At 35.8% G+C, this 24,550-nt stretch overlaps 3 protein-coding genes across 3 annotated transcripts; 1 reads left to right on the forward strand and 2 right to left on the reverse strand.

The window, feature by feature from the left end:
- The first annotated feature begins 895 nt into the window (after positions 1-895).
- On the forward strand, positions 896-8,724 carry LOC115973896 (aspartic proteinase CDR1-like). The gene is made up of 12 exons (XM_031094137.1): positions 896-1,359; positions 1,454-1,574; positions 2,259-2,686; positions 2,781-2,937; positions 4,506-4,588; positions 4,691-4,787; positions 4,975-5,047; positions 5,263-5,502; positions 5,879-6,003; positions 6,707-6,808; positions 6,904-7,001; positions 8,274-8,724. The coding sequence occupies exons 1-12, from the start codon at positions 1,070-1,072 to the stop codon at positions 8,470-8,472; spliced, it is 2,013 nt and encodes a 670-aa protein (XP_030949997.1). The 5' UTR covers positions 896-1,069; the 3' UTR covers positions 8,473-8,724.
- A 2,480-nt stretch (positions 8,725-11,204) lies between these two features.
- On the reverse strand, positions 11,205-12,121 carry LOC115977909 (snakin-1-like). Its single transcript, XM_031099940.1, has 2 exons — positions 11,909-12,121; positions 11,205-11,702 (listed from the first exon to the last, which is right to left on the reverse strand). Exons 1-2 carry the CDS (start codon positions 12,108-12,110, stop codon positions 11,518-11,520), a joined length of 387 nt encoding a protein of 128 aa, XP_030955800.1. The 5' UTR covers positions 12,111-12,121; the 3' UTR covers positions 11,205-11,517.
- A 9,011-nt stretch (positions 12,122-21,132) lies between these two features.
- Positions 21,133-21,860, reverse strand: LOC115978097 (peamaclein). The gene is made up of 2 exons (XM_031100120.1): positions 21,673-21,860; positions 21,133-21,460 (listed from the first exon to the last, which is right to left on the reverse strand). The coding sequence occupies exons 1-2, from the start codon at positions 21,752-21,754 to the stop codon at positions 21,276-21,278; spliced, it is 267 nt and encodes an 88-aa protein (XP_030955980.1). The 5' UTR covers positions 21,755-21,860; the 3' UTR covers positions 21,133-21,275.
- Between the last annotated feature and the right edge of the window lie 2,690 nt (positions 21,861-24,550).

Below are 24,550 nucleotides of genomic sequence, written 5' to 3' on the forward strand. Positions count from 1 at the left end.
ATCTTAAAAACTTACATTATACATACAAACTTAACTAATTTAATCTCATATATACACACACACACACTCAAACCGACCATCATATTAATGAGTTTATTAACAAACCCATTATTATATTTGATCTTCATATGTTTAATATTTAAAGACTAAAGTGCAAACTACACCTTTAATGTTTAGGGTCTTTGAATTTGACACTCTTAAATTTTAGGATTTTGATTTAAACTCCTAAAGTTATATTCTGTTTGCATTAACAGACAGCAGCCTCATTCATCCATATTTTTCGTTAAGTTCCACATAAATTTGTCGCATATGTTTTGTCTATTCAATAAAATATGGATGAAATGGAGGGGCTACTGATACAAAAAGAGTGTAACTTTAGGAGATAAAACTCAAATTCTAAAATTTTAACATATAAAAGCCAAATATTTCAAAATTTAACGATATAGTTTGTAGTTTATACATAACAAAACCTAAACTTATTTTTTAGAAGATTGTAAAACCTAACTTAGATTGGAGCTTAACATGTTTACTAAATAAAAAATATATATATAATCTCCCTTTTTTTTTCCCAAACCAAGCCATCTAAATCTAATCAACCACCCGATCTAGGATATAGGAGAGATAGCTACCAAATTAAAATATAAAAATATGATTACTACTCGTAAACTCAATTTAAATTTCCAAATCACAATTATCTCTCACCTAACTTATCCGTTGACTTCAAAAAGATAAAATAAATATATTTAAAAAAAAAAAAGAAAAAACAAATTCTAATCAGGAGTAATTACCACCAACGTGGCACAATGTGATTGGCCACATATAATGCCTGACCGGTATATCTCCTTGCGCCCAATACAGAAGTCTCTCAGATAATTGTCAGATTAGAAGTCAAGAAACGACGAAGACCAAAGAAAAAAAAAAAAAAAAAAAATCTTATAAACTCCATTCTCTCTCTCTCTCTCTCTCTGAATATCACAGTGAAAATTTTTCCTTTCGAAATTGAAACACGAAGATTGCTCTCCAAAGCGATAATCTTCTATAGTTATAGCAGCAGCAAAGACGAAGCGCGATGGCTCTGAATTTGAGCTTGAGGTTGAGCTTGGCTCATCTAGCCTACGCGCTTTTGATTTTTCTCTACTGTTCTTCTTCTTCTTCTTCATCCTCAGCCGTTGATCTCCTCCAAGGCTCAACCAATCCTCGCCGTCCGATGATCCTCCCTCTCTATCTCTCTTCCTCTAAAACTACCTCCTCCTCCACCTCCGATCGCGTCGTCGCCGATCACAATCGTCGCCAGCTCCGCAACTCGCCGCCTCCGCCGAACGCTCGCATGCGACTCTACGACGATCTCCTTGCGAACGGGTTCAATTCTCAATTTTACTTATTATTATTATTATTTTTTCATTTCTCTTATTATTGATTTTGATTTTGATTTTTTGGTTTGGATTTGTGATAGTTACTATACGACGAGGCTATGGATTGGAACGCCACCACAGGAATTCGCGCTGATTGTGGATACTGGAAGCACTGTGACCTATGTTCCGTGCTCGAACTGTGGACACTGTGGGAAACATCAGGTTTAGCTTTCGATTTGTGTGCTTTTATTAAATTTTTTTTTTAATTGTAGGAATATAAATTTTCTATTATGGTGAGCTTGCAATTTATGCTTTGTTTATAGTTTTTTTTTTTTAGAAATATATGAACAGTGTATTGATGAACTCTATGGAGGAGAGGATTAGGAAGTTTGGTTTCTGTAACTCTTAATTATCATACTATAATTGATTGTTGAATGATAAATTGATTTAAAGTTTAATATTACAGTTGTTGGTTTGCCAAGAATGGAAGAGAAAAGAACTAGGTTTCAGTTATTTTTATTTCTTCTTTGTTGAGGGAATGAAAAAAAAGGGTAAAAGAAGGCCAAAAATCAGTAGAAGTAGTAAAAAAGGACATATCAATTACGGGAATAACAAAGATAATTACTTTGGAGTTTGGATTGAACAGAATGATGGAAGAGAATACATGTGGTTGACCCTAGCTAATAATATGTTGAGGATCCATAGCCAATGCCAAAAAATTTGGGAGTAGGGCTTGATTGTTGTTGTTTTTTTCTTTATTTTTTTGTGGACTTTGAAAACTATAAGCTGTGAAAATGGTGGGTATGTTTTTCTGAATTTTGGTGGATGATTGATTAATTGATAGCTTTCTTTTGAAAAAAAATTAGCAGGTGATTTATTGGAAGCTAATATTATGTTGTTGTTCAGGATCCCAGGTTCCAGCCAGAGTTGTCTGGTACATATCAACCAATGAAGTGCAGCGTTAGTTGTAATTGTGACAGTAATGATGCTCAATGCACTTACGAGAGACGGTATGCTGAGATGAGCTCTAGCAGTGGGGTGCTTGGTGACGATGTTCTTTCCTTCGGCAATGAAAGTCAACTTGTGCCTCAGCGTGCTGTTTTTGGTTGTGAAATCAAGGAAACCGGTGATCTTTACACCCAGCGTGCTGATGGCATCATGGGTTTAGGACGGGGTCGGCTTAGTGTGATGGATCAACTAGTGGATAAGGGTGTTATTAGTGACTCATTTTCGTTATGTTATGGTGGGATGGATGTAGGTGGGGGTGCTATGATTCTTGGCGGCATTTCTTCTCCTCCTGATATGGTATTTACCCATTCAGACCCTTATCGCAGGTAAAATACTTTTAAACTATCAAATTTGTAGGGTTTATTAAAGAATGCATTTTGTGCATCTCACACATATGCTTTAGTCTTGTGATGTCAACAGTCCATATTACAATATCGATTTGAAGGAAATACTTGTTGCTGGGAAGAAATTGAAGTTAAAGCCAAGCGTCTTTGATGGAAGGCATGGAACAGTCTTGGATAGTGGAACTACATATGCCTACCTTCCAAGAGAAGCTTTTCTTGCATTTAAGAGTGCTGTAAGACTCTCTAGCTTTGAGTTTCATCCTCTCTTTATAGTGTATTTAATTTTGTGTCATTTGCCTGACTAAGAAGAGTTGGTTGGGGGGGGGGGGGGGGGTTGGAATAGGAGGATGTTTGAGTTTTGTTCAAGTTGAAATGTGTTTTCTTAATTTATTTGCTTCATCTAAATCTTTGGCTTTTATGTCTGCTGCATAAAAGCATATATGCTAGCCAACAATTCTAGATATCACTTAATGGATTTATGACGCGTGTTTGGTGAGTTTCTCATTAATAGCTGACTTGGTAAAACTGACAAGTTTGTTTGAAGGCCAAACAAGCAAAAATTAGTCCCTTTTACAATGTAGAACGAGACTGCTTTGTGCTTACCAAAAAACAATGTAGAACACGACTATATGTGTATGGAACAAAGTCTGGATACAGGTTGTAAAAATTCAAATTATAAGAATTCTGATTCATTTTATAGAGAATGGAAGTAGATTGTTTTCCCCCAATTTTATACTTTAGTCAATGAGCTCTATTTCAAATGGCACTTCCCCTCTCTATAAGAATAGGGTGGAGAATGAGCTTGTAAGTCCTAAACCCACTGGGTATATGTGTAACTTACCAATCAAAGAAATATTTTTATGGATGGCCCCACTGTAGTTGGATTAAGTGCCTTAATCAAATTTATTTGAAATATAGATCCTTCTTTAAATTTATTTCATACTAAATTCAATGTTAGAGCATATGTCAAGCTTCTTTGCTTTGAATGAAAAAAAAGAAAAAAGGTTCTTTGTTTTGAAGTGACTGTTGAATTTTGCTCTCATTTGACTTCAGTTTTAGTGAAGTGTGAACTGCAACTGGGTTGTTAAACATTTTGGCTTCTATGACAATACAACTTGTCAAATTTTTGTGACTTATATTCTGAATGTTGGGATCGTATATCCTATTTTTGCAATTTTAACGTCACTGTGGCTAGCATTAGGCAACTTGCAATCATACTCACAGGTGACCATTTAGGTATTTTTGAATCAATCATTCCTAGGAAAGGGAGGGGTAGGAAGTCATTCTATCATGGCACCAGTTAATATTTTTAAGTTTTGGAAAGTTCATGAGTATCATTTCAGCAAATGGGTATACTTATAATCCTGTGTGGACCTTGCATCAACTTTGGATCATATATCCTGGATCCTGGTTTCTTTTAGGCCTCTAAAATTACTTCCCTTGGTCTTGGCAGCGGAATATTTGTTACTTATCCAAAAAAAAAAAAAAAATTCCTTTGATCCTTTTCTAATCTGTCACTTATCTAGAAAATTGAAATCACTGCCTCTAGTGTTGCCCTTAACTCTTGCAGCTGTGATGTCCTCTACTGTCCTTGCATCTATAGAAGACACCTTTTAACAGTTGGATGCTGTACTGTACTGCCCTCTAACTATAAACTCCTGTGTCAATGTCAATGACTGACATCAGTTTGTCCAAGTATTCCTGTGTGTTGCTAATTAGTTTTTAATTTTAGATTATCCGTACTTTTTGCGTACCTTTTTGTTGAATGCCTCAGTTGATGGGTGTTGTATGTGATATGCAGGTGATGAAGGAAACTCGTTCCCTCAAACAAATCCATGGTCCAGATCCAAATTTTAATGATATTTGTTTTTCTGGTGCTGGAAGGTACTGCCTAGACTAGATAGATGTAAACTGAGTTTAAGCACCTCTTGCTTGATTGGTTGTCTTGAGATTACATCTTAATATCTTTACTTGCATTGTGCTTAGGGAAGTTTCCAAACTATTGGAAGTTTTTCCTCAGGTTGATATGGTATTCAACAGTGGAAAAAAGTTGTCACTGTCTCCAGAGAACTACTTGTTCCGGGTAAGTTGATGTTAATCTTCCTCAGTTTTTTCTTCTATGGGAAAAACAGTGAATGCTGTTTACCCAATTATAGTTTTTTTTTTGGGAGTAAAAATTATGGTTTCAAATGTTGTTAAGCACATAATGATGTTTATTTAATGTGTTATTTCATTTGTTTTCTTCTTTTCTTTCATGGTGTGTATTTTAGCATACAAAGGTTAGTGGTGCATATTGCTTGGGAATTTTTCAAAATGGAGATGATGCAACTACTCTTTTAGGAGGTATATTTTTTTTGGAATGCAAATCTCTGTTGTGCTTACTATGTAATTAGTTCTTGCATTTGTTAAAACCAAAAGATGCATTATGCTCAACCTGCCTTGTGCACTCCAATATGAAGTCAAGCAATAATTTCCTTCTCTCTCTCTCTGAAAATATGGCATGCATGTGCATGAGCACACAATGGGTATCTCAGTTAATTTTTGTGGATTTGTTACAGGGATTGTTGTTCGTAACACCCTTGTGACTTATGATCGTGAGAACGATAAGATTGGCTTCTGGAAGACCAATTGTTCTGAATTATGGAAGAGTTTGCATTACATTGATCCTTCAACCCCATCTCCTTTGCCACCAAAAAGCCAGAGTACAAATGTAAGCATTCCTCCTACTGTAGCTTCTGGTGGATTGCCTCATGCCCCAGCCCCAGCCCCAGATGGATTGCTTCATGCTGTTTTTCCAGGTAGAGCAAGTTTTAAGCATGTACATACCTTTTGTGCTGTTTTTTCCCCCCAAATTGAAACATGCAGCCTCAATAATTTCTTAGGTTCTTTCTTGACATATAACTATTTGGTATGAGTTTCAATATGTTGAGTTTCTATTTCTTGCAATATAGAATTAGACTGACATGTATGTAACTAAAGATTGAAGTGAAGATTCTCCTGAATACACACACACACACACACAAGTTTTTTTCTGTTATAATGAATAAAAGCCTCTTTTTGGTTGGTTGTATGCATTTTTGGAACTCTTGCGCTTATTATACACTTATAATTTTCTTTTACATTGCTGTCTAGACTGTTGTCACCGATGTTATGTTTACCATGTATTGTATGTAGGTGAATTTCAAATTGGACTGATAACATTTGATATGAGTCTTAGCATCAACAACTCCTATATGAAACCCAATATTACAGAGCTTACCGAGTTTATTGCCCAGGAGCTAGATGTTAAAGCTTCTCAGGTATAGTTGAGCTATTTTTTCCTCAGGCATGGTTGCATTGTAAGAGGTGCCCTGCTAAAGAATAGCTTATTATTTAAAGTATTTTTGAATCTTTAAGCCTTATAATTTCTTAGTTTCAATGCTTCATTCAATCTATCAACCCCATTTATTCATTTGTTTGTCTCTGTTTGGAGATAATGGACTTTTGTTGGGTTAGTTTGGTTGCCCTTTCCCCTTGACCATGAATTGGTGTAAATATTGGATTAAATATCATAATTCCAAGTAGTTGTTCCAGGTGCCTTCTTTTAACGTTTAGTGATACTTAGCTCAACTGAGCCTCAAGTATCCGTTTCTATATGTGCCATGATTAAAGATATATTTATATCTTCCATTGAAAAAAACTGAATTTTTAAAAATGCTATATATGCTGAAAATTAATAGAATGTACTAGGAATATACAAGTCAGGCTGTCTGGGTCTGCATTTCCTGATCTGCTGTGGTTTAAACCTTTTATTTAAAAATAATTGGATCAGAGCTGTGGGTATAGTCATTAAAATAGGTGGTCCACCTAATCTAACCGATTTTATTGCTACCTTGGTTTCACTTTGCGCTTCTAAAGCCTTCATTGCAGTGTGCCACTATCTCTGAATGTTTCCTTGCTTTGGCAGAAGATTTTAGGTCAATTTAACTTGATCTATTTGTAATGCTCACTGCTTGATTTCAGGTTCATTTATTGAGCTTCAACTACAAATCAAATGTTTCCCTTTTCAAATGGGCTATCTTCCCAGATGAATCAGCTGATTACATATCTAATACCACAGCGATGGTAATGCTTGATGCTGAAGTTGTCTTATATACAACTGTAGCCATTCCCTCAATTCACTATAGTGGTTTACCTAATGCTTATTTATTTGTGTGCAGAGTATAATTCAGCGCTTAAGGGGACATCATATGCGACTTCCTAAGAAATTTGGAAGTTATCAGCTTGTTGAATTGAATGTTAAGCCCCCAGTGAAACCGTACGTTATTTGCTTTTTCTCTAGTTATCTTCTTTTCACTTATGTACATGGTGTTTCCACTTCCATTTCCTGCCGATCCTTACCTCTGGATCCAGATTCATGCAGTAAAGCAGGACTATCTGTGTCATTATTAACCTGTGGAGTTCAGACTCCTTTACCAAAGCCCTTTTAGAAGCAAATTCTTTTGTGTTGGATAAGATGGATTAGACTGTAGTCACTAATATAAAATGCTCGAATGAAATGTTATTAATACATGGAAGGTTTAGAATTTTTAGCTAGAATATAGCGATGTCTTAAAAAGAGAGATGCATTTGCTCTGGGAAAATCATTAGTCAAATAAACTTAAATTAGCACTTTTTTTTTCAATGTACATCTATTAATAAGTCTCTTCAGTCTTCCCTATCTCGTAATTGCTAACATCAAGAAATTTGTAATTTCCAAATCTAAGTAGTTAAATCCAAATTCCTAAGTTCTTACATCTAAAGGCAGCATATGCAATAGTAGCCATTTCCAGAATTCAAGCCTAGGAATCTAGGATACACAAGCTGTAGGGGACAGGTTCGGATCTACTCCTTGTTTCGCAGCTTTATCCTTATTTAGGGGAAAGAGATTTGCAGCTTATACTGTCTAGTTGAAATCCAGGAAAATTTTCAGGTAATTTAAAGCTGCTTTAAGTGCAATTTAGACCTTATGACTTTCTCACACTCTCACCCCTACTCCATGACCTCCTAGGAATGTTGTGCTGAAAAAGTAATACATATGGGCTTTTTTTTTTTCCCGGTTAATATTGTTAATGCTATGTGAAGTTTTGCATTATGAACAAAGTTGATCATGTCAAATTGTAATGCAGTTTTTAATAATTTATTTGACAAAAAGAAGAATTCCTGGGTCTGTAAAAGAAGTGAGGAGAAAAGAGGAGCTTTATATAGCATCAGTAGTGGTTGTTCTATATATCAATATCCATATATGTGAATGTCGTATACTTAAGTCTTGAAGAAGTCCCTTGGGCCAAGCACCCTGATCTAGCTTAAAGATTAGTTTGTTGATGTATATTACTAGTCTTTATATTTTCGAAGTTTACATTAATAAGTTGATTTATCTTCTAATTGTTATCTATTAATCTATCAATAACTGTAACTATATTGGCATTCTTTCAGGAATACTAGATTTTCTAGTCCCAGCTTTTTGAACCAGTTTAGCTTTTAAACAATGTTTTTACTGCTTCCTTTTCTTTTTCATATTTCACAATCGGAATCCTGTGGAAAATTGCAGAACTTGGTGGAAACAAAACTATTGGGCAGTGGCTGTTGGAGCATTAGTTACCCTGGTTCTTGGACTTTCAATTTTTGGGGCATTGTTAATTTGGAGATCTAGACACACAGAATCTAGTTCATATGAGCCTGTTAATGCCGCTGTTCCAGAGCAAGAGCTTCAGCCACTTCAAACTTCAACAGGGCTTGATGGTTTATAGTGTATATAGTCTTCTTAACTTAGTGGGTAATTATTGTTCTGGATAGCATCAAATTTGACTATTCAAGCTATTGATTTCAAGGTGACGGAATCATTGATCCCTCCATTGTTGTATAATGAAAAAGAAAATGAAAAAGCGGATAGAAAAAGTAGTTGCTGAGGAAAAGATCATAGTTTTTGACATTAATGTATGTAGAAAGTTACATTTTGATCGAATAAAACAATTACAAGATATTGTCATTATGCAAAATAATCTTGGTGGCCCCAATGTACTACTCAAAACTGATCACTTGGGTACAGCAATCCAATTCTCTGGATCTCTAATGTTACTTGTGGTTGCCTACTAAGGATAGCTTCTAGTTTTTCGTAGTGAATTAGAAATGTACTGACTACTGAGTACATCTTATCTGATACGAAGGAGAGTTTGCATTCCTTAGGACCATTAAACATGTCCATTCTCAGCCATGAAATCATGTTTTTTCTTTTCAACGTGATAGGATCAATTTGCAGGTAAAGTTGATTGCCTTTCAACATTTTTGTCTCTAAAGCAAGCAAACACGGCCGATATTTTTTGTACATTGTACACAATTTTGAATCAAACTGTAATGATTTCAGGACACTTTTTGTTTTGAATTGATTTGAAGATGATCCACCCCTAGAAATTAGAATTCTCTCGTGCATTTTGGCAGAACAATCAGGAATTCTGTCTCCCCAGGCCCAGGCCCTTACAATTTTCAGAGACATGTGAAGGGCCCAATTGCCACTAAGCCGAAAAGAAGAAAAATTGTAAAATATAAATAAATCTTTTCTCACATTTCAGCAATAAAATGAAATGGAGAATATCTTTGAAAATGGAGCGGAATTCTAGAGCAATGAATGAAAAATCAGCAACCACCTAAAAAAAAGGTTATAAGCCCCAGACAATTGTTTTGCTGCTTCAATAAAATTATTCATATATATATATATATATTTTTATAATTTTTATTAAACTATATATATGCCCAAACTGATCAAATTATTTTTCTTTTTTACTGGGCATATGTTGCTGTAGGTGGGTAAACCTTTGAAAATTTACTTAGGACAAAACAAGGTTACATTGTAGATACATCTTTTATGTCATACATTTGCCGTGGTTATTTGGTTGTTTAAACCAAAGGCCTTGCGAAAAAAATATGAAACACTCAAATTGTGATCAAGAAAACGAAAAACGACAAAAAAAAGAGAGAGAGAGAGAGAGAAATCCTGGTGAGAGCTGAGAGTGTCAATTTAAGTCAAGGCGTTGTTGAATTTTAGGAGTGTCACGTGGTATGTGTGAGTTGGTCATCATAAAGTGAAGAATAGGGAATCGCTTACAAACAAAGTGCCTGTCACATCGTACAGTGCACGTGAACACGCTCCGCATGTAAACCAAGCTATTTTAGAGTTTTTTTTTTTTTTTTAGTTATACAAACAATAAAAATAAAAGTAATGTTTATTATAAATGTTAACAAGACTAATATAAATTCTATTTTATAAAAAAATTGGATTAAAAAAAATTAAACTGACCACACAGTATGTTTTAATATATATATTTTTTCTTTTTATGAAGCTGGACTCATAACTTATAAAACTGCAAAAAAAGAAAAAAATTACAAAAACAAAGACAAAAAGCTACTATTACATATTATCTTACAACATGCTTCTGCGATTTTAAAGAGAGTATACAATAATTTAGTGTGTAACAAATATTTTTTCTAAAATTAAAAAAATGCGTTAAAGGGGTTCAATCTAACCATGGACTTGTGTGTAGGTTCCAGATAGTTCAACTGGTAAAATTTTTTATGGTTAAATAAGAAATCTGGAGTTCAATCCCTGCCTACAACAAAAACCGATTGGTGTCCATAGGTTGAAACTCTCTAAAAAAAAAAAAAAAAAAAAAACCATGAACTTGTGTAGCCGAAACTTTTAAATGAACTATGAATTAGTTACGTTCAAGCAAGACAATGAACTATAAATTGGAGTTTATAAGAAGGAACATGACAGCTGGCTGTTACTAAGTACGTACTACCTTGCCAAATGACAACCTGATTTTTCTTTTTCCTATAGCAATGCTTTCTTTACCGTGTGGCAGTGATTTTAGTTGTGAGAGCATTTTAAGCTTTCAAATTTTCTTGATGTTCATATTCTAGTTTTATAAACAATAAAAATGTTACAATTTTTTTTAGTTAATTGTTGAGATAGTTTAATTAATTGTGATAAAAAAAATATTGAAAAAAAATTGAGTTCGTTGATTTATTGTTTAAAAGTTGGTCTAATGTTCTGCGTATCTAAACTCTAAAGGTGAAATTTACCTCTTTCGCGTATCATGGGGATTCTTTCACTTTGTAATTTTGACTAAAACTTTCCCTTTTTTCCAAATTGTTCCCTTGGTTTATTGGGGGAAAAAAAAAAAAAAAAAAAAATCTTCTTATACACAGTTTCGTACACACTTTCTATTCACATATATTCATTATTTCACATTTTATACACACCCATTTTTGAAATTATATTTTTAAAATACGATCTGAGTCATATAGTAATGTATATATTGTGAATGTGTAATAACTAATCAATAGTGTGTAACTTTCATCGCCCATTATAAGATATGCATGGCTGAACTAATCTCCAATCAAGGGATAGCTACAGATAGTAAACGCTTTCATAAACACAATTAAGTAAGATATCATCATCTTCTCCACAATTAATATTTTTTGGTAAAACACAATTAAGTAATTTATTATTATATATATTGCAAATGGGAAACTACAATAGACAGAATACAATACACACATAAACAAATTTTAATGACAGACACTATCACATTAACAACCAAACAAATGAAGGACCCCCATTTATTCCTTTGATATTCCATCTTCTATAGCCTAATCTATTAATGAACTCTATAATATATCCTTCCTCTTCTTTTTTTTTTTTTTTTCTTTTTTTTTGAATAAATAAAACTCTATGAATATTAACTTTCATTAATATTTATAAGGGTCCTTGACTCAGAATCCCAACCAAGAAATGATCAAGGGCACTTGCTCTTGCCCTTGGCGTTCTTGAGGTCCCTGTAGCAAGGGCACTCGTCCTTGTTCCCATAAGTCCCAGATGGCACACACTGACACTTCTCACAGCAAACACCGCAGTACTTCAAGCACCGGTCCTGTATTCCTGCCTTTGAGCACCTCACCTGGCACTTTGAGTCACAGAAGCCTATATTTTGTTTAAAACACAAACTAATTAGCATTTTTTATTATAAATCGAAGCGATATAGGACTGAATCTCAATGTACCATGACAATTAAACCATTCCATCCCAAAATATCAAAGTAAATCCAGCAAGATTTTAACTTTTTAACGCAGAAGATTTCAAAAAAAGAAAGAGATTGTTTTAGTTTGTAGAAGTAGATGATATCTTACTTGAACCAGCCATTGTGGCCTCAAAGAAAGATGAGCTGAGGACAAGACAAACAAGCAGGAAAGTTGCAAAGGCAAGCTTCATTTTTTTCTTTTCTTGACTGTGTCTTAGAAAATGTAGAGAAAAGATGTGTGGAAAGAAATGTAATGTACTGAGTTTGGCCCCAAAGGCAAAGGGTGTGTGTGTGTGAGGTGGTGGAGACATGGAGTAGGGGAGTGGAGTATTTATAGTGAAAAAAAAGAAGCTTAAGGGGGTTAGGTGAAGTGTTTGGAAAGTGTAGTATGATGAAAATTAAATAAACAAGATATCAACTTGCAAATTACAGTCTGTCAATTTGGCTTTCATAAAGAAAGCTACGAGGCGGATTTGGTTTTGGAGGTGGGTCTGGTAAGGAGTGCCCAAGGGACAGAAGTAATAAATTATTCAATTGAGTTGTAATGTAATGTATAATATTTTAAGGTTCTTGTCAATATATAGGTGTTCTTAGATAATTTTTGTTAATGGAGCATTTTAGAAAATTTTTATATAATTTTTATGAAAAATATTAAAAAATAAGTTTTTTTTTTTTTCCTATAAAAAGTTTTTAACAATATTTTTTAATCTAATGTCCTTAGAGTATTTTTTTAACTTTTCTCATTTTGAAAAAAAAAAATCACTTGTTAATCATTTACCCACACAAATTTATAGATGTTATCGAATGTGATTTTCTTAGTATTTGTGCGCATGTTAACTTTAATTTTTTGAAAATTTTATAAAAACATCATTTAAGGAAGTATTAAAAATGTACCTTAACTTAATGTTTCATATTTGACAAAACAATTTTAATCTGTATTTTTTTCAAAGTAACTTTTTTAAACTTCATTTTTTTTTAGGTATGATTATTTTCAAACAACTTCACTTTAAAAAAATAGAAACAAAGAATCTAGAGAAATAGATATACCCAACAAACATGTATCCTCTAAGAAAATAGTTGATAGAAGATTTGAAGATGTAAGTACGTTTATTTTTTACGTGTGCATTTTGTTATAACTTGTTTGATTGTCAAATTAATAATTGAATTACAACATTTATACAATAATTTAGCATTTAAAACTCTCCAATCACTTATTGACATCCAAGCAAGCTGTCAGGATATGCATCAAGTATGAGTAGTCCCTCAACGTTTTGATGAGGCACGGCTGGTGGAGGAGACTTCTAGCTTTAAAGTACTTCCTTTCCTTCCAGACCAGTAAATGCAGGTTGACTTGACCTACTTAATTACTCCATACAATGCGTTATTCTAGTTTTACGGGACTTTTATTAATTACCAAGGCCGTTACGTGAAGCTTAAATTTGTCTTTTCCTGCTTTTTAAGGTTACGTGAAGTTTCCATATGTTTTACGTTTTTCGTAAAAAAATTTGAAGTAGGAGAGGATAACGATGAAAGGCATAAACTCAATTAGATGCATTCTTTTTCCCTTTGCTCATATTGACATTTAAGAAAAGATGCAACCTCGTGTACATGCATGCTTACTATATGAACATTCTCTTGAGTAAAAAAACAGCATGCTCAACTCAATTAGCTTACATCTTCCGACCAAAATATAAAATAGTTAGAAAAATCAATCAGTCGACTTTGACTTGTCTATAAGCAAGGCTAGGAACTTGCTCAGAACTTGTGTGAGAACTATGAAGCTTGTTCATAATTTACTTAGAAGCATCGTAGGGCACGATTTTCAAAGATATAGGTATATCCAGACAGAGTAATTAACTCTTATATATATATATATATATATATATATATTTTTTTTTTTTGATAGTCAACACAAATAGCTTTCATTAACTTGAACAATTGTTCATCAAAAGAACATCTCTATGCACTTGGCATTGAATCATTGGTGGGGTGTCTTCCACCCACACTACACAATCATTAGTAAATTTGGCGTTTTGAGCCAATACATGAGCAGCCCAGTTTCCTGTTCTACGGACAAAGCTTACTTCCCAATCCGGAACCCACTGCTTCCAGCGGCTTGCACCAGAAATCAGCATTTGTATTGAGCTTGGCGGCAAGCACTTCCCCAACAAGGCATTTGCAACAAGCTGAGCATCCCCTTCCAAAATAATCTTCTTCAAACCGAGGTCCCCTGCAAGCAAAAGGCCTTCTTCAAACGCTTTTGCTTCAACTTCCACAGCTCCTAAGGGAATATTCAGCTTCTTACTCATGGCTCCCATGATTTGGCCTTGGTCATTTCTAATCACAACACCAATACCACAGCTGCTAGACTCCTTAAACACTGCCCCATCCACATTAGCTTTATACCACCCCTCCCTAGGCGCCTTCCAAGCTTGAGATCTCAACACCACAGGAAGCTTTTCCCTTGAATTCCCTATTCTGAATTCCTCCACCAGCAGCTCAGCCTCCTTGACAATCACCTTTCCTGCCTTGCCCCTCCCTTCAAATTTTAATGAGTTCCTATTTTTCCAAATGCACCAAGCCGTAGTCGCAAAACACTCCCAATTCACCTCCCTACTGCCTTCCCAAAGCTTCCACACAATCTCCATGAAATCACGGTGAGCACATCTGAATTTTGGCAGCAGCAGATTGGACTCTCTCCACACAGCCCCCGCCACCTCACAGTCCCATAAGGCATGCCCTGATGACTCTACCATTCCACATACCCCACACGCCTCCTCAATAGGAATTTTCCTAAGCTTTAAACAGTAGTTTGTAGGGAGAATGTTCCTACATGCCCTCCACAAAAATTGCTTAATCTTACTAGGACATTGCATCTGCCAGAGGAACTTCCAGAATTTCCTGCCTTTTCCTGGATCCGACCCTTCACACATTTCCCCTTTGTTGCTTCTTTCACACAGCCAGCTGCAAGCCACCTTATATGCACTGCTTACCGTGAACCTTCCATTTGGGGTCCAAGCCCATGTCACCCCATCCTCAGGAAGAGAGACGCTTATTGGAATACCCAAGATGGTTTCCGCTTCGTGAGGAATGAAGACACTTCTCACCAGATTTTTGTCCCAGCTCCCTTCAATCTGATTAATTAAGGACTCCACCATCTCCCCTTCAAAATCTTGTGGTTTAGGACTAATCACTTTGAAAGAATGGGGGGTTGGCAGCCACCTATCCGCCCAAATTCGCACCTTTCGTCCATTTCCAATACTCCATCGCATACCCCTCTCCAGGATTCCCCTTGCAGCCAACAAACTCCTCCACATGTAAGAAGGCATATTACCCAGCTGTGCCTCCATGAAGTTATTACCCGGGAAATACCTTGCTTTTAGAACTCTATGAGCAAGGGAGCACGGGTTTTGGGAGAGCCGCCACCCTTGTTTCGCCAACAAGGCCAAGTTAAAAGCCTTCAAATCTTTGAAACCCATTCCCCCATCAGCTTTTGGTTTGCACATTTTCTCCCAAGCGATCCAGGCAAGCTTCTTTTCTTTATCCCTTTGGCCCCACCAGAAATTTCGAACCATAGAGTTTAGCTCGCTGCACAGGGAGTCAGGAAGCAAAAAACAGTTCATTGTGTACGTCGGGGTAGCCTGAGCCACAGCCTTTATCAGAATTTCCCGGCCTGCATTGGACAGTAACCTGCCTTTCCAGCTTGCTACTTTCCGCCCCACTTGGTCTTTTATCCGATTAAATGCTTTCCTCTTGCCCCTGCCTACTAACGGAGGCAGCCCCAAATACCTTTCGTGTTGGTGGATTATTTCCGCCCCAAACATCTCCTTCACCGCTTCTTTAACCTCCACCCCCGTGTTCTTACTAAAAAAAAGGGAAGTCTTTTCCTTATTTAGCTTTTGCCCGGATTCTCTTTCATAGTCTTCAAGGATTTTGGTGACTTTTAGGCCCTCTTCCAACGACGCCTTACCAAATACAATGCAATCATCCGCAAAAAGGAGATGAGAGATCCTTGGCGCCCTTCTACATATTTGAACCCCACTCACGGTCTCCCCTCCTCCATTCCTTTGCAACATGGCCGAGAGGCCCTCCGCACATAAGAGAAAAAGGTAAGGAGAGATAGGATCTCCTTGCCTAAGTCCTCTAGTAGGAACAATCCTACCCTTTGGTTCCCCATTAATTAACACCGAGAAGGAAACAGTGGTCACACACATCATCATTAGAGATATCCATCTCTCCCTAAAGCCCATTTTTCGCATTATCGCCTCCAAATACCCCCATTCCACCCGATCGTACGCCTTGCTCATATCTAGTTTAATTGCCATTAACCCTTCCTTTCCCTTCCTCCTTTGGTTAATGCAATGCATAACTTCGAAGGCTACAAGAACATTATCCGTGATTTGTCTTCCGGGAACAAAAGCACTTTGAGCTTCATCAACAACATCCGGAAGAACCCTCTTCAACCTATTGGCAAGAACCTTGGATACAAGTTTGTACGTCACATTACATAAACTAATTGGGCGGTATTCTGTGATTTTTTGGGGGCATTTTACTTTGGGAATCAAACAAATGTAAGTATCATTAATTCCACTAGGCATAACCCCCGATCTAAGAGTATGGATAACACATTGAACTACTTGAGGTCCAACCACATCCCAATATTTTTGGAAGAATATTGGGGACATACCGTCCGAGCCCGGAGATTTTGTCGGATGCATTTGCATAAGAGCTTGCCATACTTCTTCTTCCTTAAACTCCTTTAACAGGTCGTCATTCATTTCCTCTGTCACTCTTCTGCCTACTGCCCCCAGGCTCGCCTCAAATTCCGTGGGGAAAGTCGTACTATAGATTTCCTTGAAATAATCTAAAATAACTCCTTCAACTTCCTCCTTGCTCTCCCTCCACCTTCCCCCAGAGTCATTTATTCCTTCGATTCTATTCTTCCTTTGTCTATTGTTCGCCGTTGCATGAAAGAACCTCGTGTTCCTATCACCATATTTGATCCACATCGCCCTAGACCTCTGATTCCACATTATCTCCTCCCTAAGCATCACTTCATTAATTTCCATTTTCAGCTTTTGCACTTCCTCCGCCGGTTCATGAAGTAAATTCATCTCTTCCAACTGTTGTAATCGTTTTTGTTTCTGCTTCAAAGATTTATTAACATTTCCAAAAACTCTCTTGTTCCAATTTTGAAGTTGGAATTGGCAGGATTTCAGGCGCTTCTGGATCGAGAAATCCGGATTACAGTCTAGAGGATCCCATGCCCTTTCAATAACATCCCTACAACCCTCCTCCCTAGTCCACATCTCTTCAAACATAAATCTCCTTCTAGCTGCCTGCCTAATTTCTCTCCTTCTAGTCGACAATGACAACAAGCAATGATCAGAAGCCGCCATTGATCTGTGAACTACCTTCGCCTCCGGAAACAAATTCAACCAGGCCTCATTAGCTACCATTCTATCCAGCCTAACAAGGGTTCGTTGATCCCCAATTCTCCCATTACACCAGGTAAATCTCTGACCCACAAAACCCAAGTCAAACAAACCACACGTACTCAAACACTCCCTAAAACCTTCCATCTGTCTAGCATCCCTCTCTAACCATCCTAATTTTTCATCAGAGTTCAAGATTTCGTTAAAATCTCCAAACACAACCCAAGGCATATTACATTGTCTATTTAACAATTCAAGTAAATTCCATGAAATAGGTCTCATACCTGCATCGGGGTGGCCATAAAACCCCGTCGCTCGCCAAGGCACAGCTCCGTTATTCTCGCACACCACCACGTCAATGTGCGAATTTGAGCAGCTCTTGAACCTCACGTCCGCCCCTTCTCTCCATAGCATAGCCAATCCTCCACTCCGACCATCGGATTGCACCGTGATGCCCTGTGTTAACCCCAGTTTGCGTTGGAGCCCCTTTATCCTTCTCTGAGAGGCTTTGGTTTCTGATAGGAAAACCAAAACCGGATCGCTTTTCTTCACCTCGTCGGTGAGAGCACGAACCGCCGGAGCTGATCCCATTCCCCGGCAGTTCCAAGCCAGCGCCGTCATTTGGCTCGGCGGTGCTGCCTGGCAGCCACCGCCACTCCGCCATCCTTGGTGCTCAACTCCCCTGTTTCTTCCTTGCCCACATTCTCACATTTTCTACGTTTCGTTACTCCTACATTCTGATCAATCTCCCTTAGTATTAGGTCTCCTTCCCTTTTTTTCTGCAATGGACCTATCACTTCTCTCATTTCCTCATCCGGCCCAACCCGAGCTTTCCTCTTCCAGTGCCCACTCGTCGGGCCCAATTTATTTGCTACCCAACCCACCTCTGGGTCAAACTGCATGGCCATCGGGCCCTCCTTGCACTCCTCTAGTCCCAAGCCCAAGCCCACCTTGTCATCCTTTTTCACCGTCCCCTGGCCCTGCCCAAATTCAAATTTTGGGATGCTCTTTTCTAGTGTTTCAGCCCCCTCAATTGGACAGGCCTCTTTCCCGCCATTCTCTTTCCCTACTTCCCGTTTTTCCTCTCCTACCTCAGCTAGCTCACCTAAGTTGCTTCCCCCCATGCTCTCTGCACTACCTGCTTCCACCTTTTCCCCAGTAGTCACCTCACACCGACCTGTCCTATCACCCAGCTTCTCCAACTTACCATCCCCGAGGCAGATAGCGTCCAAGTCTTGAGTTTCACGCGCCACCTCCTCCCTCACCTCAGCCATTCCGTTCTGCCCATCCTCTGTTGGTTTTGCTCTGTTTTTTATTTCACCGGTGTGCTTCTTTCTTGCGAAACCGAATTCCCAGCCTCCTTTTCTTATTGGTTCTCCTCTCAACCAAGCTCCATATTGGAGCTCACCCTTCCCCACTACTCTGTCATTCCCAAGTTCTTCCATACAATCCTTTAAGTCATGTTCTAATAGCCCACACCTGTAGCAGAAATTCGGGAGGCGCTCGTATTTGAAATGCACCCACCTTGTTTCTCCATTCTCCATATTAATCTTCCGCCCCCTAATCAATTTCCTAGTAACGTCTATCTCAACCCTTACCCTTAGACAGGTGCCCCATTGAACACCGGTGTCCTCAACATCAACTTCAAGAAACTTTCCAATACTTTCACCAATAGCTTTCCCCGTCTCCTTTGTTCGACTCTTCAATGGAAGATTATATATTTGTACCCAGAAAGGAGACCATTTTAGCAGAATGTCCTTTGGATTTTTATCCCCTTCAAACTCTTGGAACAACACTAACTGTTTATCGTAGTGCCACGGCCTCATATCCATAACCCGTCTTCTGTCTCTTTCATCTTCAAACTCTACCAAAACAATTCATCTCCTATTACAGAGAGCTGGATGTTCTTATTTGGTTTCCATAGCATCCTAATATTTTTCCGCAGCGCTTCTACCATTAAGCCTTTCCTAGACAGCACCTTCATAACTACACATTTCTTTCCTCTTTCCACTGCTGCTCTGGTACACTCATCTCCCAACAAGATACTTTCCTCCTCTTCCTCCGTAACCTTCAGTCTCTGCCATAGTATCTCCAACTCCTCTGCCATTTCCTTAATAATACACTTGGACTGCACTCGCACCTGACCTTACTACCCAAAAGGCAGAAGGTCACTTTAACTCCCACAAGTGACTGTGGGATGATACTTGCTTCCACGGGCCAAAGGCTCGAGAGCACCTTCTTTCAGTAATTAACTCTTATATATTGAGACCATATATAGTTTTACAACATGCATGTATATGCCAACTCTTCATCAGACCATTATTTTTCCTTTTTGAGAACCCTTCATCACCTGTACTCAAACTAAAGCAAACAACACTTGAGCCCAAATTCCAAGCTCCCAAGTTTCAGGGTCTCCCTAAAAAGAACTTTTGATATGAGTCATCGCCTAATCATTGATCCCATATCAGGTGATAGCAGTGTGTAATATTATGTGTACTACTGAAATTTTGAGGAGTTTATTATCATGAGCACAACACATTTATTAAAGCACTATTTGAATCATTTAACTCTTGCCAAATATCATGTAAAGTGATACAAGAACTCTTATCACCAAGTTACACCCCACCATAGTAAATAGAATCTTCTTTCAAATAATGGTTTTATACAGTACTACAAACTTAGTAGTGGGCTATACAAAACTTAATTGCAAATTAAGACTAATTCATTTGTTGATCTGAACTCGGATAACCCAACTGTCATGACCCACCGACCCCAAGTTTGCTAAATTGGGTGGCCATGCATGGACCATGGATGCCAATTGCATGTAATAATTGCTACAAATAAGTAAAAACGATCCCTTGGTTTCATAAATGTATTATTGGACAAAAATATTCTTAGGATATGTTTGGAAATTGTTTTTTCCCCTCATTTTCTATTTTAAAAATAATTTTCTATTTTTGAAACAAAAAAACTTATTTGGCAACTCAAAATGGATAGAAAACAAAAACTGTTCTTAGAACTCAATTTGTGAAGAAAACTGAAAACATATAAAATGTTGTTTTCAGTTTTTAATTTTTAAAAGTCAATGAAAATACGTATTTAATTTAATAAATTTGTCTCATTTAATGAGTTAGTATTAAAGTTCAAATCCTAGTAACAACATATTTTAGTATTTTCTATTTTTTAAAATATTTTTTTAATTTCAACTAACCAAACATGTTTTTATTTAAAAAATATAAGAATTTTTTTTTTTTTTATATTCCTAAAATCAAGTTTTTGAAAATAGAAAACAAAAACTGTTACCAAACATAACTTTACTATTTCACGTTTCGTACATACTCTCTATTGGCATATACTCATTATTTCACATTTTGCACGCATTTTTTTTAAAATTATATTTTTAAAACATGATTTTTGTTATATGATAATGTATATACAGTGAATGTGTAATAATTAATAAAGGGTCATGCTAACGAGTGTCCTTAGGGTATTGGTTAATAATCTATTTTATAAAAGTTTTGACATCACTTTTATGGAAAATGAAAAAAATTGTCAAAACATTAATTATTTTTTTCTTTTTTCATAAATAAATTATTAACCAATGCCCTAAGGCCATTCATTACACATTTTTCTTTAAAATGTGTGTAACTTTCATTGCTCTTTATAAGATATGCATGGCTGAACTGATCTCCAATCAAGGGATAGTTATAGATCATAAATGCTTTCATAAACACAATTAAGTAAGATATCATCAACTTCTCCGCAATTAATATTTTTTGGTAAAACACAATTAAATAATTTATTATATATATTGCAAATGAGAAACTACAATAGACAGAATCCAATACACACATAAACAAATTTTAATGACAGACACTATCACATTAACAACCAAACAAACGAAGGACCCCCATTTATTCCTTTGATATTCCATCTTCTACAAGGCCTAATCTATTAATATATATCCTTTTTTTTTTTTTTGAATAAATAAAACTCTATGAATATAAGGGTCCTTGACTCAGAATCCCAACCAAGAAATGATCAAGGGCACTTGCTCTTGCCCTTGGAATTCTTGAGGTCCCTGTAGCAAGGGCACTCGTCCTTGTTCCCATAAGTCCCAGATGGCACACACTGACACTTCTTACAGCAAATACCGCAGTACTTCAAGCACCGGTCCTGTACTCCCGCCTTTGAGCACCTCACCTGGCACTTTGAGTCACAGAAGCCTATATTTTGTTTAAAACACAAACTGATTAGCATTTTTTTTTGGGGGATAAATCGAAGCGATACAAGTCTGAATCTTAATGTACCGTGACAATTAAACCATTCCACCACAAAATATCAAAGTAAATCCAGCAATATTTTAACTTTTATAAGACAGAAGTTTTCAAAAAAAGAAAGAGATTGTTTAAGTTTGTAGAAGTATATGATATCTTACTTGAACCAGCCATTGTGGCCTCAAAGAAAGATGAGCTGAGGACAAGACAAACAAGCAGGAAAGTTGCAAAGGCGAGCTTCATTTTTTTTTCTTGACTGTGTCTCAGAAAATGTAGAGAAAAGATGTGGGGAAACGAATGTAATGTACTTAGTTTGGCCTCAAAGGCATAGGGTATGTGTGTGTGTGAGTTGGTGGAGACATGGAGTAGGGGAGTGGAGTATTTATAGTAAAAAAAGAAAAAAAACTGGGGGTAGGTGAAAATGTTTGCAAAGTGTACCATGAAAATTAAATAAACAAGATATCAACTAGCAAATTACAGAATGTCAATTTGGCTTTCATAAAGAAAGCTACGAGATGTTTCTTGGTAAGGAGTGCCCAAGGGACAGAAATAATAAATTATTCAATTGAGTTGTAATGTAATGTATAATATTTTAAGGGTTTTTTTTTTTTTTTTGATTGGTGTTCTTAGATAATTTTTGTTAATCGAGCATTTAAGAAAAAATTTTATACAATTTTTGTGAAAGATATAAAAATTTATTTTAAAAATCAGTTGTTTTATTTTTCCTATAAAAAGTTTTTAATAATATTTTTTAAATTAATGTCTTTAAAGTATTTGTTAATTTTTCTCATTTTGAAAAAAAAATAATAATCGCTTGTTAATCATTTACCCACACAAATTTATAGTTGTTCTAGAATGTGATTTTCTTAGTATTTGTGCGCATGTTAACTTTAATTTTTTGAAAATTGTATAAAAACATCATTTAATGAAGTATTAAGAATGTACCTTAACTTAATGTTTCATATTTGACAAAACAATTTTGATCTGTATTTTTATCAAAGTAACTATTTTAAACTTCATTTGTTTTTAGGTATGATTATTTTCAAACAACTTCACTTTAAAAAAATAAGAAAATAAGAATCTAGAAAAATAGATATACCCACCAAACTCGTACCCTCTAAGAAAACATTAGATAGGAGATTTGGAAATATAAGTACGTGCCAACTAAATAGGTGATAAAAAGTTTTATTGTTTACGTGTGCATTTTATCATAACTTACTTGATCGTCAAATTAATACTAATTGAATTACAATATTTATACAATAACTTGGCACTTGAAACTATCCAATCACCTATTGACATCCAAGCAAGTTGTTAGGATAAGTATCAACTATCAAGTATGTCTCCCTCTACGTTTTGATGGGGTCACGGCTGGTGGAGGAGACTTCTAGCTTTAAAGTACTTCCTTTCCTTCCAGTCCAGTAAATGCAGTGGACTGTTTTTGTTGGGTGTGCTGACGTGTCACTCGTTGACTGGACCTACTTAATTACTCCACACAATGCGTTATACTAGTTTTACGGGACTTATTAATTACCAAGGCCGTTACGTGAAGCTTAAATTTGTCTTTCCCTGCTTCTGAAGGTTACGTGAAGTTTCCATATGTTTTGCGTTTTTCGTAAAAAATATTTGAAGTAGGAGAGGATAACGATGAAAGGCATAAAGATCAGTCTAAAGTCTGAACTTGTATTATAGGAGTATTCTATTTTTAAGATAATTTTTAGGCAACAAGAAAAACGCTTCTAGAATAATTTATACACTTATAAACTTTTTTTTCTCCCTTAAAAGTTACCTTAACTTTTATGGGAAAAGTGTAGCATGTTTTTGTGTTAAAATTTATTTCTCTTTTTTTTTTGTGTGTTTGTTTCTTAAAAAATAAAAAAGTAATCGTTCTTAATAATAGTTTTTTATCATCAGACTAAAACACTAATTTGTTTTTATTGTAAGCAGAGATTGAATATCAGATCTTTAATTCAATTATAAGAAACTTTACCAGTTGAATTAACTGAAACCCACTAAAATAAAAAATAAAATAAAATAGGTTAGTTGAGCATTTTTTTTTAGAGAATTTCAACTTATAGTATCCGCTCCTGATAATAGTTTTTTATCATCAAACTAAGTCACCAATCAGTTTTTAATGTAAGAGGAGATTAAACCATACATCTCTTATACAACCATCAGAAATTTTACCAGTTGAGTTAATTGAAACTTACAAAATTTTTAATAATATATATGAGATCCATTTTAATGTTGTTTTTTTTAGATAAGTAATTTAAAAAAAGAAAATGAAATCCATAAACGTAAAAGCTTACACTCGATCCAAACTAATGGATTGGCTATATTAAGATACTTTAACCTATTTTGTCATATATTATTAAAAGATTATGTATATTAATCATTTCTATATATAAAAAATTATAAAAAGTACTTCAATCATATATTTAATTATTTTTTCTATTTTTTGGTGTATACTCTAAGAATAAACCCGATGATCCATCATAATTTTTTCACGTATCAAGCTTGCATAGTAGCAAACATTTCCTTTGCTTCAACGGTTTCCAAAGCATTCTAGCTATTTAGTAAAACTAAAACAGATATAAAGAGAGATGAGCTTCATTATAGCGATTTGCGCAGCACCAAGGCATCTTTTAGCACTTTCTCAAAAAAAAAAAAAAAAAAGGCATCTTTTAGCAGTGGCCACTATTCCAATGTTGAGTGGGTTCCATTATAAAGAAGCCCCAACTGTAAAAGCTTCTTCAATCTGGCTGACAACACATGTATATCACATCTGCCATGACCATAATTCATAAAGCTACGCAATCTTTTGATGATCTCTAGCAATATAATCGACAGCGATGGCTTTGGACAATTTCGATTTCAAAGAGTTTATGTATACGAATTTTTTTTTTTTTAAATCAATGAAGTTACATATTGTGGTGGATTTCGTTTGTAAATATTTTATCGTCAAATTAGAGATTTGAGTTTTGAATTTTGTCTATATAAAAAATTAATTAATATCTTAATTTAATGATTTAAAAAATA

Source organism: Quercus lobata, chromosome 2, assembly GCF_001633185.2.
Source record: "Quercus lobata isolate SW786 chromosome 2, ValleyOak3.0 Primary Assembly, whole genome shotgun sequence".
NCBI classification, from domain to species: Eukaryota; Viridiplantae; Streptophyta; class Magnoliopsida; order Fagales; family Fagaceae; genus Quercus; species Quercus lobata.